Consider the following 19,151-nt stretch of genomic DNA (forward strand, 5'->3'; position numbering starts at 1 on the left):
TGAATGTAAAGGAATTTATCTTTAAACCCACTCCACAAAAGCCACAACTAAGAACAGATTAAAAAAAATAAATTGTTAACTTCTCATGTCTTGAATTGGTTTTGCAGTGTATTCTGACCAAAAGATGACCAGAAACTAATGTGGATATAATTGAAAGAATTAAAGTATTCTGTTTGCTCTGTTGTCTGCACCACTAATGGATCTGGGTACAGTACAACAAAAGCAGCCTCCTACCTTCACTCCCCATCCCTGCTCTCCTCAGCTTGCTGCCTCTTCGAGAAGTTGACTTCAGGAGTTTGACATATTGCTTCAAAATTTTTTATTGCTCATAAAACATCAAAGCTACCTCCCTTTCTGGTTTATCAGCAAGCAGCATTTACCCCCTTTTTACGCTAAATAAAACTACAGGGAACCAATTAAAAAAGCAAAACTACAACTAAGCTTTCCTCTGTATATATTAATCTCTCTCTCAAGTTTAAATTTAGAATATTGAAGCCTCTCAGCCCACTTCTAAAGTCAGTGGCATAGTTTGAAATTACTGCTAGATATAGCAGTATAACATTATATGTGTGTATATATATATATATATATATATATATATACACACATATAACTGGGTAAATAAACAGCAAAAAATAGTGATACTTACTACTAGCACGCTTACATTTGCTATCTGTATAGCACCTGCCAAAATTCTTCAGAATAAGTGGTCAATAATGGGGAAGTACCTGTGATGCTGCAACTCAAACAGCAAAATATGGTCTTATCTTTATTTTTACTACTGTGGATCTTTTGGTTTTAAGGATATGGTCAGCACAGGATGAAAGAATGTAACCTTGACATTGAAATTTATCTTAAGAGTTGCAGCTCACTTTAATTGGTAGCAAGTAATTCATTTTTGTCTGTTATCCTTCCATGTTCTTTAAGTTACTTTGGAAGAAATATAGCTGGGGAGGAGGTGGAATCAATGAATCTGAAAACAGATTTCTGGCTTGTCACTTGAACAAAGCAGCAAGGCAAAATATGACAGAAATTCCAAAAGGGAGGGAAAAAGCTCAGTTGTGGGGATGAAAGCTGATTTACATTTAAGAAACTGTTGAAAGACTAACTGTTGCTATTATTTATTTTCCATATATTAACCTTGTGCAGTTGCCAGCAATGTGGATTGTGTTTCCACACAACAACTTGGAATATATGATAGTAAAGAAAAACACCTCAAATCACCACCACCAAAAAAAACCCAAACAAGCCATTATGAAATTGGCAAAGGAAATTACCTTAAATCAGCATTTTTAATAGGACAATTTTCATTATAACTGCCTTTTTAGGCTGTTTCAACTATTGAAGAACAGCAATTTAACACCTAGTAGCTGCTTTAACAACAATAACTGTTCTGTCTGGGGACAAAGTCTTCCCAATAAAAGAATCTCAAGAGAGGCAATGGTTATCAATCCCAATCTAGAAAGAGCAGATGCAAAGCATACTGCTAAGATCTGTAATCACAGAATAGTACATTTATGTTTTTACTCCAGGTCATAAACAGCTAAGACTCCAGTATTAGAGTGTAACTTCTGGTTGGGGCCTTCTCCAAAAACTGTTATGGTACTCAAATTATTTTTAAACACAAAAAGATAATTTAAACCTGCAATAGCTTTATTTTAGGATCAGCAGCACATTTCTGAGGTGATAAGCAAGACAGATGCTAAACATAACACAAAAATTTTAAAAAACTATTTATAAAGGAACGTTCAATCAATCTTTTTGTCAAGCATTTTATATACACAGCTAAGCTCAAAATAATTAATAAATTCAATAATTAGACACTGTTTATCATTCCTGATAGGAAAAGGAATTTTTACACTTCCATACACAGATAATTAGTATGCCACTTCTTTCTTTTCTCTAGCAAGGAACCTTTGCTCCTCCAAGAATGTTTGAATTATTTTATATTTCTCTCGATTTGAAAGATAAATTTAGAAATAAATTAATAACATTAGGACTCAGAAGGGCTTTAAAGAAACTAGCTGGTTTTCATCAAGATGCATCACATTTGACTGCTTCACGCAAGCCACATTTAGCCTCCCTATATTGAACTACCCCAAATGGGTTATTTAAGATGTGCACATTATGTGTGAAATATTTATACACATAATTTTACATTGTGTGCAATTTATTGATACAAAAGCAAGAAATGCATCAAACTCAACTGCTACACTTCTTAATTGCTTAAGAACTAAGAATTAGTTACCATTGAAACAGAAAAAAAATAAGTAATTCTTCGAAAATGGGATCATTGATATAAAAAAACCCTCCATAGTTTTCCAAACCTCAAGTTTAAGCAGTTCAGGCCACATAAGTTTTTTATAATTCATGGATGACTGGAACACTGATCTGCAGGATAGCAGCCAGTCAGGACACCAGGGAAAGCGCTCGGCATTTGAAGAACAAGTCATTCTACCTGTTAATGGCCCAACCTTTGTAATCAGTGACTTAATCACCATTACATTACAGCAACTGCATCTTCACTTCTGATGGGGAGCAGGCTTTACTGTACTCAAACATTTCACACTGTCCAGAACAGTCTGCCTCTCACTGCCCTTCGCTGCCCTAGATCAAGACTGCCACCTCCTCCTCCTCTTCACTGAGCTGAGGAAGTTTAGAAGCCCATCCAGTTTCAGCCTGTTGGCGACTGAGAAAGAAAGTGGGACCCAGCCAGAGTGGCTCAGTGACTAAGGCAGTTCACCAAAGTGCCTTCAGGAAAACAGCCAGTGGATTCAAGGCTGTGGTTTAACGCCTCAGGCACTAGCAGAGAACATGAGCTGTGCTGCACCCCGCAGGGGCCGCACACCGACTGCCTTCGGCTCCTGGGAGGCTCAACTTCTGCGGGCTGGAGGCTCGCCCACACGTCAAGAGTTATGACAAGAGTCATTATGCCTTGTGACAACCCCTTTTTCAAAGGAAGATGCGCCACCCTCTTGCAGCGTGCACAGAGAAGCCAACAATTTAGTGAGGAGTCAGAAACAAAATATCCAACAACATCACCCTTCCACTTCGCTTTTCTCCCATTTCCAATCAGATTTCAAATCTACTTAGGCTTCATCACCTCCTTTTATAAACACTAGAGTTAAGAATTTTAGATACTGTCTTTGTTACAGAGACTTCCTCCTCCATCAAGATACGATTCTGGGGGCATTAAAAGCTGCTGCAAAATGAGGCTATGAATAGCAACTAATAACCTGGCACAGAAAGATTAAATTGCTGGGGATGGTGAGGATATAAAAAGCATGTACTATGTTTCCCCCATCACTTTTCTAGCTTCCAACCATTTTCAGCTAAAGACCTTTCCTTAGCTTACAATGGCTCATTTATTTGGAGCTGTCTTCTCTGCTCTCCCTTTTAACTCATGATTTTTAAAAATTCACAATATTATTTTGCAGGGAAGTCCACAATGTCCACCACCTTCTGCATAAATAGCCAAGGCCTTTTATGTTTCATCTCACCCATTCAGTGTCAGCACACAGATTTTTTTGTGCCCATCTCAGCTCAATGATGCACCATCAAGCCTACAAGTGCACTATGACCATAGTTTCCTATAACTTCACGTGCACATAAGATCTGAAAAAGCTTTAGATAAGATGCTTCATTTTCCCATCTATTTCTGTGTTTCTTTTAAAGGGGTGCAGTAACAATAAAGTGCAACAACAACTTTCTCCATTACACACACTGAGAGCCCATGCAGCACTGGGACAAAAGGCAGCACAGCACGCAGCATTTACTAACGCATACAACCACACCCTGGCATTCCTGCCATGAAAGAGCCAGCCTTGGCAAAATCTGGAAGTAGGAATACTGATGCTATTTTCTTCACTGCATTTGAAGTGTATGATCCATGGGGCTGTGCTTGCATGTTTTTCCTGTGCAGTGTTGCACATTACAGCAAAAATAGCATACAAAGCTAAGTCAGAGGAGTTACAAAACGCAATGAGACATCACAAGCAGCAATAGAAAGAGCTGGCAGGCTCCCACTAGTGCCATCAGGTACACACACAATGCAAGGAAAACCACTGCTTGTTGCTGCAGAATATTTTACAATGACATAAGCTTGGTGTCCACAGGGATTTGTCAGTGGCTGTTTATAAAGCCCAGGTGTAACATTCGTTTCCTTCAGGATGCAAGTGTGGACCATGAAGTCAGTAAGAGAGGATCCAGCTGTGGGAAGTCACACCTCTTACTTAATGAAAAAGCTGGTGTGGGAAGAGGGAAAGGAAGAAGACTTTGTGGGAATTTAACTTCCTCATGTCTTCTTCAAATATGCCTACTTAAGGCACAGAAAAACAACCAGTCAAGCTGACAGGAGAAACTGAAGGTTCCTACATCCATATATATTTTCTAAGTGTTTTGCATAAAGCTACTGCTAAGGTAGCACTTGACTGATATCCCAAAAACTGAATCTGTGAACCTTCCAAATAGATACTAAGGTAGACCTCATCTGGTTTCTTTGAAGCAAGCCTAGCTATGTTATGAACAGCTGTTCACAGGTATCAGGAAAAAAAAACATGAATCCACTATCCACAGGATGAAACCTGTGTTTTATGAAACCTTGTGTTTTATGAAAAAAATTTTCAGTATCATCAAAATTTTGTTAAGCTAGGGTTTTAATCCCATCAGACAGATAATTTGTGGTGAAAGAATTCTACAGTTATTCCCCTAAATTTTTGCTAATAAGTAAATCCTCAGCTCCAGCTACCACCATGAGCAGCACTGTGAATCACAGCAGCCTCTCTACAGTAGAGAGGAGGAATTCAAGCTGTGGCTGGGGTGCTCCAGTCACAGCCTCATTTCCAGTGGTTAACTATACTAGAAGTTTAAGAGCGACTTTTCAGCAAACACAAGCAGAAAAAAATGCTAATTCCTTTGCAAGCTAAACCAGAAATACACTCAATCCACTTCCTGGTATTGACATAGTACATTGTTCTAAATGCATCCATTGTAAATAGAATATAATAGCTTTGCCAAAGGAAACCAGTTAAGAAATAGTAATACTTGGACCATGGTAGGAGTTTTTTGTTTTAATTTGTTTGTCCACCACTCCTTGATAGCTAGACAAGCTTCTTGAAAAGTATTTTTCCCTGTGTGATATGCACACACTTCCATCTTTGCAACAACCAAATCTCCAAGTCCTGGGTATTTTCTCCTGATAGCACAAAGCCAGCATTGACATTTATAAATACAACTGTTGACTCTAAAAGGTTTGACAGAAGAGGTGGCAGAAAAGCAAACAGTCTGCCCACCCACTGGGGACCCTCGAGTCAAGGACTAAGTTACAGTAACTTAATTACAGGAAACTCCTTTCTCAATTGTCTGCTCCTGTGTGCTTCACGGCTTTACTGGAGTATATGGAGCAGTGGGTCAGGGGCAGGGAGGGGCACTGCTAGGTTAAAGCAACACTGGCTTTTTCAAAGTTTCCAGATAATCAGTTACTTGCCAACACTTTGCTCAACCCAACTTGACCCTGATGAACATTAGAGGTTAATTGTTAGAAATCTGTAACAACAAATACACCTTTTTCTTTTCTTTTAACCAATGACTGCAAGAATATTTCTTTGGGGAAAAAAAAAAAGCAGTAATAAGTTGTTATGATTTCTGGAAATAATTACAAAAGTTCACATAAATGTTTATGCACATAAGGAGCATTGCCATTTAAATAATGAGAAATGAAACACCCACTTCTCAATTCTGACTCAGTCATACCAGCAAAATATTTCTACATACCAGTTAGCTGTATAAATGCTAATTAAATAGAGATATATATGATCAAAGACTAACTATGGAAGTTTATCTTGTAAGCCATGCTGCAGCAGCCACTGTCATATATGTCTGATTTTTTTTTCAGTAAACATTATCATAACATCTTTGAATGTATTTATTACAATAAACCAAAACAAACTCTCATTAACTTTCAGCACTCATGACTTCATATCATTAGAATATTTTATCTATAGTAGAGCATTTTCATCAAGACATAAAAACAGGTCTCTTAAGTGCAGTTTCATCATTATTCATTAGCTCATCTTTTTTTTTTTTCTTTCTTTTTTTTTTTAATCTAAAAATTAGTTCCTAAAGAGCGATTGAAAACAAAGCATCCAGATTAAATCTGGATAAAGTTTTGTTTTAGTAAACACTGCATTTGTTAAAGCACACAGACAAAATTACACAGAATATTCTGAGTTGGAAGGGACCCACAAGCATCAGCAACTCTAATGTGAATGGCCCATACAGGGGCAAAAGCTGTGACCTTGGCATTATCAGCATCCTGCTCTAACCAAATGAGCAAGAATATTTCATACAGACTCTGGAATAATTTCATGAGCTCTTATCACAATGAAGTACAATGATAACTGCAATTTGAAAACAAAAAATTCAGAATAATCTTGTCATTTTAGTTAGCTATATTTTATTGTAGGCTTTTGCTTCAAGTGAACTCACTCCAATGCTTTTAGCATAAGCATTTATTTATAAGGATGACACACAATATGTGCATCAGAGAGGGCTCAGTCTTTAAAAGATTGGCTGTAATTGCTTCTCCTCTTGTGTGGAGAGTTCTCCCAGTAACATGTTAAGCTTTACAGTAAATTTTAAAAAGGCCTTCTGCAGTTAAGCATAATTTAATAACCTCTACATTAAGAGAATTACCTTTCTCTACCATATTTGATGCACTTCTTGAAATTATTATTGCAGCTTGCTCCCCCCATGCCTTTCAAATGCCAAAACCGAGGTTCAAAATCTACGGAAATACTTAAAACTAAATTTTGAGACATCTGTCTTGAGGCATAGAATAAACAATCCTGAGCTGTGAACTTTACTCAAACTAAACCACACATTTTAATTAATATAGTCCTTGTTTGAGGACAGCAATGATCTAGAAAGCAAGGATATACAAAAGCTACTATAGTTTTGACACGATACTGACAGAAACACCTCACAATGAAATACGAAATTTCACTTCACATTAAATAGCAAATTTTTATAAAATGCTTTAATGACACATCCAGTGATTCTGGGGAAGGAATCAAATTAGGCAGGGTTACAATTGTCTTCAAAGAATGAGTTTTCCCTGAAACCAAGTACCAAACCTTCAGATGTGGGAATTTAAAATTAATAGACCTCAAGAGGAAACAAAATGGTCTGACTGAGCATTTCAAGATTCCACTGATTTAGTGAAAATCACATGGACAATTCCTCCTTGTATCAATGAACCCACATCTCACTTTGAGACTCAAGTATCCCATACAAAAAAACTTGCTTCAGTTAATAAGATCTCTTTAGCAAATGGGACAAAACATCTCCAGTGCTGAAATCCTAGCAGTGCACTTCCCCATTATTATATATTTTAGGACAATCATGGATGTTGGGCTAGGGAGGGATGGAGGGGTTGCTCCAAGACAAGTGAAAACTTCCTGCTATCTAGATAAACATGCATATAGAATACTAATTCAGCCCTCCCTTAAAATTATGGCCAGTAAGGGAAAGTCAGTCTTTAACGTCAAAAAATTCTTCACAGAATCCAAACACTTTTTTTATTTTTTTCAACAGACAAAAGAATGGAAGAAAACTACTAACCTTCACTTCTGGGCACAGGCTCTGTAGCACCTGGTGTTTTATCTGGCATCTCTGCAGACACAGGCTTAGTAGAACCTAATAGACACAAAGGAAAGGAAGAGTTCTCCATCAAAACCAGCACGTTCCAGTAACACACTCCCCTACTCCACAGCCCCTGTGAAGGATGGGTTTTCAGCTTTCATTGCTTCTGTGTCTGTGTAAGAAGTGTAAACAGACAAACTTCTCTCAGGATTAACTGCAATACCATTCAGGAGGCTCTCAGTCGGATGTTCTACCAGGTAGGCAGGCACAAAAGGACCCTCTCATACTGAGAGCACTAATTACATCTGGTGCACTTCTGCCTTTGATTTTACACATTTTTCTGCCTCAGTTAATTTCGAGTGAGAGGTCTATGAACTGGGATGGAAGAGCTGCTTACACTCAGGTACTGATGAAGTTAACCATGTAGTGACCATCTGGAGGGTCACAGCAGCCTGCATCAAACAGAAAATCCCACTAACTTAAAGCTTTACTGCACTGTAGAGCACCAACATTTCTTCCAGCACAGCAGCGGGCAGAGAAGAAAAGGCTTCTCAGGAAGGCAGTGAACACATCTCCTCTTACAGCAACCTTATGTACCCTCTGCAGTACTGGCCAGCGGTCAACATCTGGCCACCACACACTGGCTGGGATTTTGTATCCTCCTTCCAGCACCTTTGAATACTTTCCCATCACCAGCAATGCTGACACTCCATTTTACATAATCATAGTCTCAAGATCGGACAAGATGCACCAAGACCAGACAAATCAGAACAAGGATGATTCTCTGTCTGATGGAGTTTGTGTGCCAAATGGGACTTCACCTCAGCTGACAATTCACACAGTTCAGTGATGTGTACAGCACTGTACAGAGTGCACAGCATCAGAAGTATTCACATTACAGCCCTAATTCCTAATGAATTTTGAAGATTTGGCATACAGTTTTCAAGACAGCCATCAGATCCAGAGTTATTGGAGACCTCCCTGGATAACCCTGCAGCATAAATGAGACTGAACTCAAATAAATGGCCCTTTTTTCCTCCCTTCTTAAATTACTTGGCTTTCAAATTCACATAGCTTGTTTTGAATCCTATCCTCAGACATAAAATGAAAACATTTCTGCCCTAATGTCCAATAAAGAGCTTAGGTTTACTTTACAACCAAGCCATACAAAATTTGTAGGATTTCTTAAGCTGTTAAAGTCATAAAATAGTATTTCAGGTGTGTTATCCAGAGCAAGTATATGTGTCATATTTAATTCACAAATATGTAAAATACTTAGAAACATTAGACACACGTGAAGCTACAATCCACTAGCACTTCTTAGGGTAGAAATTAATTTCTATTTAGCTGATGGAAATTCTGCTAGATTTTCTATATGATTTTCTAGATCAGCCAATTAATGTCTACTCAAGATAAAATCCACCATGTCTTACTCAGGAATTACTTTGTCCTTAACATATGTGTTTCATCCACACAACAGTACACATACTGAAGATGTGAGCTAGCTAAACATCTTCTCTAACTCCTCCAAATTAATAGCTGTAATGCTTATCCACCTGAAGGTCTGGGTTTATGAGTTCATAAAACACAGCTGGACAGTGCCACAAACTGAACAAACAAGTGTGACCACAACAGAGGCTTAAACAACTATAAAAACCTTGGGGTCTCCAAACTACTTTATAAATCTGCTGTAAAACAGAACCCGCTCTCCACAAGACAATTAAAAAGTGAATTTGTTCTTCAAACAGATTACTCAAATTTAATTATCTATGCTTATCATCACTAAGCAGTTGGCTAGAACAAATACACCAACTAATTCTAAAACTTGGCAAGCTCATGTCTAACCCTCTGCATTCAATGATGCACTACATATTCTCTGAACATTACACAGGTTTATAAATCAAATTTCAGCTATCCAATGATTTACCAGTAAAGTTGACAGGAACCAGTTAATCACACAATATATTTGAAATGAGAAATTCCATCAATAAATACTGTATTTACTTTCTGTGAATAATTTTAAAATACAAAAACCATTTTATTTAAATTTTAAATAAATCACTTAATATCACCTATTCAGAAAAATGTTAAAATGGAAAAACACAGATATCCACATATTGGTTTGAATTGCATAGACTTGAAATAAATATGCTGAGTAAACTTCACTATGAAAATGCTCACAGAGTCACTTACTGAGATATTAATGACAATAAAAAGAAAACAAATCACTGGTCTCAGAAATAATTTTGGGCTTCTTCACTAACATTTTGCAGAGGTGCTAAATACAAGCAAGAAAAAAAGACCTTTTTTTCTTGCCTCTTCTGCCCTGATTTTTATATACTAAGTCAAACCTTCCCTTGTCTAAAGTAGGCCAGCCTTTTCTACTTGGCCTTCTAAGGAAGTGACAGCCTTGCTTTTCTGTTATCTAAACTCAAAACCAGAAAGCTATTTTACTACAAGTAAGACACACCCCAACAGTCATTTATCTGAATTTAATGGAGTTCCTGTGCTTATCCCTTGCTATGGAATATGACCTATCATTCCCCAGTACAAAACCAAGTGGGATTCAAATGGGCGTTGAATGACCTTGTCATTTTTAATAATGGAATAGTAACTTGAAAGCTGCATTCAATTACTGCACACAAACCAAGGTATTTATTGAACAGGTTCAGACCTGCCACTGCTGCAACAACTCTGTCTCAATAGATCATTTGGATAATCCATGGCAATTTTTAAAACTACAGTTTAAAAACTACAATGGTTTTCTACAGACTTTCCAGTTTAGCAGCTCTGCATTACAAAACATGATAGCAAGGGCTTAACATAGCTACAACACTTTAAAGAAAGTCAGCCTCTGAGCCTAGAAAAGTACATTGTCAGAACAATGTCTCAAAACTCTCACACCTCCAAGATCCATGAGTCCAGCTGTTAAACTGACACTGCCAAGTCCACCCCTAAGCCATGTCCCCAAGTGCCACACCTATGTGTCTTTTAATCTCCAGGTATTTCCACCTCTCCCCTGGCCAGCCTGTTTCAATGCTTGAAAAACCCTTTCCATAAAGAATTTTCTCCCCAAAATATTCTTGTCACTGTCTGTAATGGTTTGCAGTAATGAAACAGTCTGAAATTTGTTGCTGCTTTTTCTAAAGCTTACAGGAGATTAGTTATGCCAGAATTGTACAACCAGGTGCAAACACGACACAGTCTTCAGACCTTTCCAATTCATTGTCAACTGAAAACATCACACCTAAAAACTGAGGTCCAGTAACATGGCACAGAAAAGTATTTCATTAATTCTTTAAAAAGTACACAAATCTGTATATTGTTAAAAATACCTTTCCCCCTTTCTGTCTCATTAATGCAAACCAGTTCCATGCTATTGCTAGAAATTGCAGAATATACTAAAAAACTTAAAAAAAAAAAGAAATACAGAACTCTGCTGTTGTTTTCTGCAACACACCAAGTTTTGAATTATTGAAAAAAATAGAAGTCACTGTTGAGCATTCCTTTATTTATAAAATTCCTCCTTTTAATCTAGGAAGGAAATCTCTGACAAAAACTATTAATCAGATGAGGAAACTAAATCTCCCTCTCTCTGCAGTAAGGCCAAGTTGGACTCAAATTCCAGTCAAAAAGCAGCATTTGGGGTACAAGCTTGCTAGTAAACGTAAAAGGAAATAATGCTTGCTCACTTTCTATACAGATAATTTCCACTTATCCATACAATCTTAGTAGCAGTAGTATCCTAAAGCTTTTAAGTACCTTATAAAAACATTCCAGGCAGACCCTTCTAAATACTCTTTGCAATATAATTATTGGAATGGTTTTAATTTTCTCTGAATCTCAGGCTCAGCTATTCTAGTAGACCATGAAGTACCCTATATTTTTGAATTCATCAGTCAAAACTGCTACCTATTGCTTAGAGCACTTTTTCACAGAACATCTTAGTAAGAGAACTTGAAATACATATGCATTGATAATTTATGAATAAACACAGCTATACTGTTTACATTGCTCAGTTAAGCAAAATTCTTTTAACAGCAACCAAAACCAGTCAGACGTATGACCATGCATTTTCATGGGCCATAATCAGCTAGGGCCACCCAAACAGGCATACTGGGAGGTCCTAGTTCAAGAAATTTTTTGTTCCTACCAGTAGATTGATTTGCCTTTAAAATCCTGAGCTGCTAAAAACTGCAAATCAGCTTTAGCGTTATGAAAAACATAAGATCCGTTAAACACAGCATCTAAGCCTATAGTGTGCTGTAGATGAATTAGTAAAACATTCAAATTTATAGTACATGGGTGGCTAAAAAATACTTTTAAAAAATCATGCTCACAAAAAATACGGATTACTTGTGTTTCACAGACAAATATATTCCTTGCCTCTTTAATTAACTGCACTTTGCCAAAAAAAAAAAAAATCCAAATAAAAGAAAACCATCAGTAAGGGTTTTCAACTATTCAAAATCACTATTAACCACAATTTTCACTTTTAAAGTTTCATGGACAAATTTCCATTGGAGAGAAGACTTCTGTTCTACTTTCACTCTTTGAAAAATTTATTTCTATACTCTCAAAAAAGCATCCAGGGGCTTGAAAGAGACCATTGTTTGTCACAGGACTGTTTGCAGATGTAACTATGGAGCTCAGCTATGTATTTATGTTGAACAATGATCATCACTAACCAAAATCTAACCTGACCCTCCTCTTTTGTGTCAAATCCCTGGCCCTTAGTCTACATCTGTTACAAATAGCTGGAAGTGATCATATTCAAGAAAGTTGGTTGGATTTCTTAAAAAACTTGCCAAATACAGTCACTTTGTAATGACAGACACTGCACTTCTCCCCCAGATTCCACAGGCACAATCAACATTAATATAATATTCTGCTGTGGTCACTTTATTCACAATCAGGATACATGTTCCCTTACAATACTTTATTACAATTTTAAATGCAGCCTTTTACAGATTAAACAGTCAGTGCTTTATACACACATCAATACATGTAAAACAACTGAAGTCCTGAAATTCTACATTACATACTGTGCTGTCAACACAGCTGTTGGTGTATTTTTTAAACACTATCTAGATGAGTTCTTTCTGCTGCAATAAAAAAAAAAAGGTGCAAGAGGGGTAGAAATAAAATAGATATTAGTAGTTTTTTTGACATGAAATATTTGTAAACTTATAGGACAATTAGATGCCCAGAGACAGCCTGCACAGCCACCATTCTTGGATGAATGGTACTGGATATTGTATTTCTGAATGCAAAACAAGTCACAGAACCCCAAAACCAGCACTCACATTATCAGGTTTCACAATGAACTCCAAACTCCAAGGATGGCTACGGTAAAATTCATACTTTCAACACACTCAGACTCTGACATCTGAGCGTTAAACACTGATATTATATTTGTTAGAGAATAAGGACATCTGTCCCTGATCTAGTTTTTGCCATTTGTTTGCCTACAAAATCCCTTCTGGAGCAGATGCACTGCTGCTCTAAACCCCACGAGAATAGCTTTGATCCCAGGTCACATAAAGCATAAAACAAGTTTAAATGCTAACACTAACACAGTTCTTTCACATGAACCAAGAAGTGACACTGAATGAAACCCTAAATAACATAACCCTAAGGGATAGCAGTTATGAGGATATAAAACAAGCCCTCATTTCTGCTCCTGTTCACCACCACCCCTCAGCCTTCCAAAGTAATATGGCAGTACCTGTTTAAGATTCAAATGTTATTTCAAGTTCATAGCTATTCCTTCAAAATTTGCACAGAATTCTAATGGCTCCTTTCATTCCCTTCCAGCAGTACTCTGGAGGTGGCTGTGAGTTACAGCTTCCCTTCTACAACAATGTCCCACAAAAATCTTCCAGTCTTTTCACCCCTGCACATCAACACATACCAAAATGTTCCAGCTTTGAGGGATTTTGCTGGAGTTTGGGTTTTTTTGGTAAGATGCTACAGATTTTGCTGATATTCCCAAACCGTGTCATCCTTTCACTTTCTTTTCCACAGAAAGGCAGTAACTGTGACACTTAAGACAAATGTGGCAAGAGATGAGCTGGTCCAAACAAGACCCTCTGATCTATATTGGCAAGAAGGAGCAAAACCCCCTTTACACACTTGCCCATTGACAAAAGTCACAGTATCATTACCCTCTTGCCCACTTCTTCAAAACAGATTTAATCTACAGCATCCTCTGCCTAGTTTCTGGAGCTAATCATCCATACTGTGGCTCCAATCCAAAATACTTAACTTTTTGCCAGCAGGCGAAGTCCAAATCACAGAAACCCTTTGTCACTTTCATTCTTGTTTACTGTAATTCACAGTGCTTGAATGTGAAAATCATCAGAAATGTTCTAATGTAAGGAATGAGCTGCCTGGCTCCTCTGTGGTTTAACTGCTACGCGTATGTCTTCTTCCTCCTCCCTTCTCTCCAACTTTTGAATCCATTCCCAGCACTATTCCAAGGTTTTGGTCATGGCTTTCCAAACCCACTAAAAGATCAAGTTCAGCAGCTAATCACCATGTTTCAGTCTGCAAGGCACGACAGTGTGTTTTTACAAAGTAACGCTGGATATGAGGTCTAGAAGGGCATGTGACACAATATTTTCTCCTTCAAACTTTGTATAGAACTTCTAGAAGAGATGAGCCATACTCAGCTTTTGGTCTGTGTCCAACCACATTGCAAGGCTCCCTACTTAAAACAGCATATGCTGCTTCTATGCCAAGTGAAACAAAGAGGAAAACTCCCCACAGGGTCTTGTGGGAGGAGGAAGAGGGATCAAAACGTTGACTGACACCCCCCAAATACCCTTGTGAAGCATATGCTCAAAGCCTAAGCAGAAAGACATCCGCTTTAATTGGTGAAATGTATGTATTTCCTGCATGTATTATTAACTCTGTGCTAATCATAGTAGTTTCTCAGCTCAGCAGAAGCACTGTGTTTCAAACTCAAACAATCTCAGTGCAGTTTGTAGGAAATTCCTTAGTATAACTAACCATTGCTATTTCTCTTCCTGTAAAAATGAACCACTAACGAGTACTTTTGAAAATATTTCTTCGCACGTTCTCTATTGCACACGCAGCTTTGCCCAAGACGACAAGGAATCACGCTGCGCTGCACAACGCTGACAGAAAACCACCCAAGGCGTCGCTCCGTGCGCGGCGCCGGGCAGCGGCGGCAGCGCATCCTTGCCGGGATGCTCGGAGCCGCCGGGCACCGCTTCCAGCGCAGCTCCCGCAGGTGGCACTCGCCGCTGCTCCGCCCGATGCCGCACGCCGCTGCTCCAAGGGGAGACAGAACAGCGCCTGCAGCAGAGCCTGTCTCGCCCTCCTGGTCAGCGTGTCGGGCGAGGGGTAAAAATCATTCTGAGTCGTCGTGCCTATCGCTCGAGTCTGGATTTGAGGGTGGGTAGCCTGACAGCTAAGCTGCTATATCACCTCTTGCTTATTTCAAAACTCCCTATAACCAGAATGAACAGAATTATTTTGTAAAGCACCGGGCATTTTTCAAATTATGTACACATACTGCTTTCTCTCATGTCTTTGTACAGTAGTTAATCTCAGCAGCTCTTCCAGCTCTTCATTAAAGTTAAAAACCCCCACATGAACAAAAGAAAAAAAATCCATCAAAAGATCATGTTTCACTTACATACAGAATGTCTGTCACTTCAGACACTTTCTTTTGAATCTAAGCTTGAGAAAACAGACAGACTTAGGTACTAAGTGGCTCAGCACAGGACATGCCTGACATACACTGATGAAAACCAAGGAAAAGCAGGATAAGCAGGTCAGTCCCGAGATATTTAGGGACTTAGAGGCAAGTCCCAGCACAGACCGTTGTGAGTACAGCAGTAGCAAGTCACAGCTGCCAAGAACAGCTATCGTTATCACAAAATACTGTTGTCATCTACTCAAAGAAATCTGCTACTCAACAACCATACAGTGAAGCGCACAATGTATTCGAAGCAAAGCATTTTCTGAGCAAATTAAGAGCCCCACATAATGCATTACATGTAGTTACTCTGCAAAGACCAACCAACAGCATAGTTTTCTTTATTGACTCTTAGAAAGATAGAGATAAAATCTTTTAACTGAGCTTTCCTTACATTGCTTCCTGATTTCATTTTTCAGATAATAGTACTTCTACTGTTAAGTGCTAATTAGGGCCACACAACTGAATTTGAAACAAACCTATTTTAAAAAAACCCAAATGCCTCAACATAGACCAGAACTCACAGTTCAACATTTTCTTTATTACAAGAGCTTATTTCCAGCACCATTAATTTGTGACTCTTCAGTAATACATACACCAAGTGCAGAAACAGCACAAAAAGCACATAGTCTCTTTAGTGCTGTAACTGGTCTATGCACATAGACCAGTTACAGCACTTAAGAGACTACAGGATTTCAGGGTACAAGTCCTCACATTGTGATAACAGCCAAACCCATGGCCAGAACCCTGACAGCTGCCAGAAAAGAATACCTGACTTCAGAATTTACACAGTCCTTTTACCATGTCACCCTAAATGCAGTCTCCGGATGTTGGGTTTACAGCTACACTTCTGCCTAGCTCACCATTCACCCTTCCAGCTATACACTCCAGGTAAATGTTCAGACTTGATGGGGGAAAATAAAGTTTAAAGTGTTTTTTTTTTGTTAATTTACATGACTGGTCACTAGCATCCCCTCTTCTTGCATCTTTCTCAAGAGAAATACCACTACAAATGCATTAGGTCTTGTATTTTGTTGAAGAAAGTCCAGATAAGGGCCATCAAGTTGATTATAGGGATGGAGTACCTCTCCTAAGAAGAAAAGCTGAGACAGTTGGGGTTTTCCAGCCTGGAGAAGAAAAGACTTCAGGGTGACCTGATTGTGGCTTTCCAGTATGTGAAGCAGGCCTATGGGAAAGCTGGAGAGGGACTTTTTTACAAGAGCATGTAGTGACAGGACAAGAGAGAATGGCTTCAAACTGAAAGGAAATAGGTTTAGATTAATTTATTACTGTGAGTGGCGAGGCACTGGAAGGAGTTGCCCTGAAAAGTGGCCAATGTCCCATGCCTGAAATTGTTTAAGCCAGGTTAGGTGGAGCTCTGAGCAGCCTGGTCTTGTGGAAGGTGTCTCTGCCCGTAGCAGGGAGGATGGAACTAGATGAACTTTAAGATCTCTTCCAACCAAAGACATTCTAGGATTTCATTCTAGTGAGCTGCAGAGCTTAAACCTCACTACCAGGCCAAAAGTTTTGGCTGAATAAATGAAGAAAAAGAAAATTCCAAAACATTCCACAGCAGGATGTGAACCTGTCAAACTTCTTCAGTAGCAGAAATTGCTTTATAGTGCACATGGTTAAGAAAAGGAAACTGAAGAGGAAAGAATTTCAGCATTGTTTATCAGAGAATTACTCAAATTCCTTTCAAAGCTCTGAACTTTGGTACAATTAGAAGAGATGCTGATTGGGCTGATAAACAATCAGAGGGATGCACACATGCAAAGAGTCCTTCTTTAGTCTTTTTCACATTCTGCTCCACTCTAGTCTTTTTTATATTCAAGCCTCCTGTGCTCAGCAACTCCAGTTTTAAGACTTTAGGTTAAAGACAAGGACTGCTGCTGCTGCCCTGCTCCACTCCACTCACAGATATTAAAAAACCAAAGAAGCAAATGAGCAATAACCCAGCTAGCATCCGAACATTCAGCTTTTTATTCCCATTTCTCTTTTATACAAGAAAAATCAAGCAAAACAAAGAAAAAAATCCTCCAGATTTGCATCTGGCAGGTACAGAAAAGAGCCCCTGGTACCTGCTTTTACAGGCTGTAAGCCTCCTCCAAATTGCATTTTCTATTAGACAGATTGTGTAGCACTTTAAAAGACACTTCTCTTTTTATGTGATGCCTGTGCTTGGGGTATCACTAAACATCCTCTTGGAAAAGACCACTGATGGGCAAGTGCATCATTTCATGGAAGAAATAAAATCAAAACAGGCTGCAAGGAAGCAAAGCTGTTGTTGGAGCCCAAGGAATCCAATTACAGCAAACAAGTCAAGTAACAGTGAAAATAAACTACAATATGCAAAGCCTTAAATTAACTTGAAGCCAGTCCTATGTGCTGAATAAATATTACAGTCATGGATAACATACCAGTGAATCCCAATACAGCTGAAGAATTGGATCTAACGATGGTAGAAACAATCTTAACACATCTGCAGGTGTTTCACCCTCTGACACTTCCTTTCTATATTTTTCATTTCTGTTTCAGGAAGTTTCTTGACACTCAACTAAAGTTCACTAACTTTGTCACACTTACTCATCAGAAGAAAGGAAACAGCATTGCCATCTGCTAAGTAAGGACATCAGGCTGAGTCTATTACGCAGGGTAGCTTCTCTTGAAATCAGAGGACCATGATAATAATGAAGGTTTTTCTGGGACTTGCTTCATTTTAAATTAAAACTTCATAGCCCTCTTACAGAGAAATTCCTTACAGTCAAGGTCAGTAGAAAGCTATTATCTTTGGCAAGAATGAAATTTGTACGTGTTTAAACTCTATAGGGCCAAAGTCAAGGCACTGAGATAGGGAATGACATCTTCCTCAACTCACATAATCAGTACGCAGTGTAAACCCTGACAACTTGACAGAGATAAGGTGCATCCAAAAGCAAATACTCCAAGATTACAGAACAGCCCAATGCTTTTCAAGGGTATAAATACAGAAAAGTACTATTCAAAATCAGCTGTTTCAGGGGTATTTCTTCTGTGCACTTAAATAAATTTCTGAAAGCTCCTCCCCACCCCCCAAAATAAAAACAAACCAAAAAACAGCAAACCACAAAATGCTGTTCTGCACCAAATTAAAATCACAAATTTATCCTCTCATGCGCAGTATTTTTCAAAAGCAGTGCTGTTTTTCTTCCAATTTGGCTAACAGCAGAGAAATTAGTATGCATCAACTCCAATTAGGTTGCTACACCTGTTCTGTAAAATACTTGTAATATGTTTGGATTCACTGCAAATTTTCAAAGAAATAACTTCAGACCTCATTGTAAAAGAAAACCATAGAACTTCCAGAATAAGGTCATATTGATGACAGACAAAAATGTCAGCACTGTTCAGAAAGTCAGTTTACTTTCTAAAAATTTTTTCTAAACAATGTTAATTCCAAGTAAAGAAGAGAATGATATTTTTCCCTTCAAGTGCAAATTCTTTAGGAGAGTTAAAGTGGGGTTGGGGGGGGGGGGAGAAGATACAAAGGAATGTTTGGTTTGGCATTGCTGACAAGGGGAATGTTCATGGAGGGGAAGCCTACTTAAAACCAGAATAATGGATAATTATTGCTTTATATGCGGACCCTTCATTAGTTTTGTCTCCATGACACACAGTGGCACCGTTACATTTATAAGGAAAGACACAGACACAGATTCACCACGAGGAGAACGGGCTCCCTCAAAGCCCATTTGTGTGTCTCCTTCAACTGCAATTGCCTGAGTATGGCATTACTGCTGAA

At 38.4% G+C, this 19,151-nt stretch overlaps 1 protein-coding gene across 2 annotated transcripts in view; it reads right to left on the reverse strand.

Annotated features, from left to right (window-relative positions):
• Positions 1–19,151, reverse strand: part of PLEKHG1 (pleckstrin homology and RhoGEF domain containing G1) — a 124,404-nt gene that overhangs the window by 79,569 nt on the left and 25,684 nt on the right. For both annotated transcript variants that reach the window (XM_050972357.1, XM_009095269.4), the window contains exon 3: positions 7,621–7,695. In XM_050972357.1, the coding sequence (XP_050828314.1) occupies positions 7,621–7,669 (49 nt within the window). In that variant the 5' untranslated portion in view covers positions 7,670–7,695. The remainder of the gene's footprint in view (positions 1–7,620; positions 7,696–19,151) is intronic.

Source organism: Serinus canaria, chromosome 3, assembly GCF_022539315.1.
Source record: "Serinus canaria isolate serCan28SL12 chromosome 3, serCan2020, whole genome shotgun sequence".
NCBI lineage: Eukaryota > Metazoa > Chordata > Aves > Passeriformes > Fringillidae > Serinus > Serinus canaria.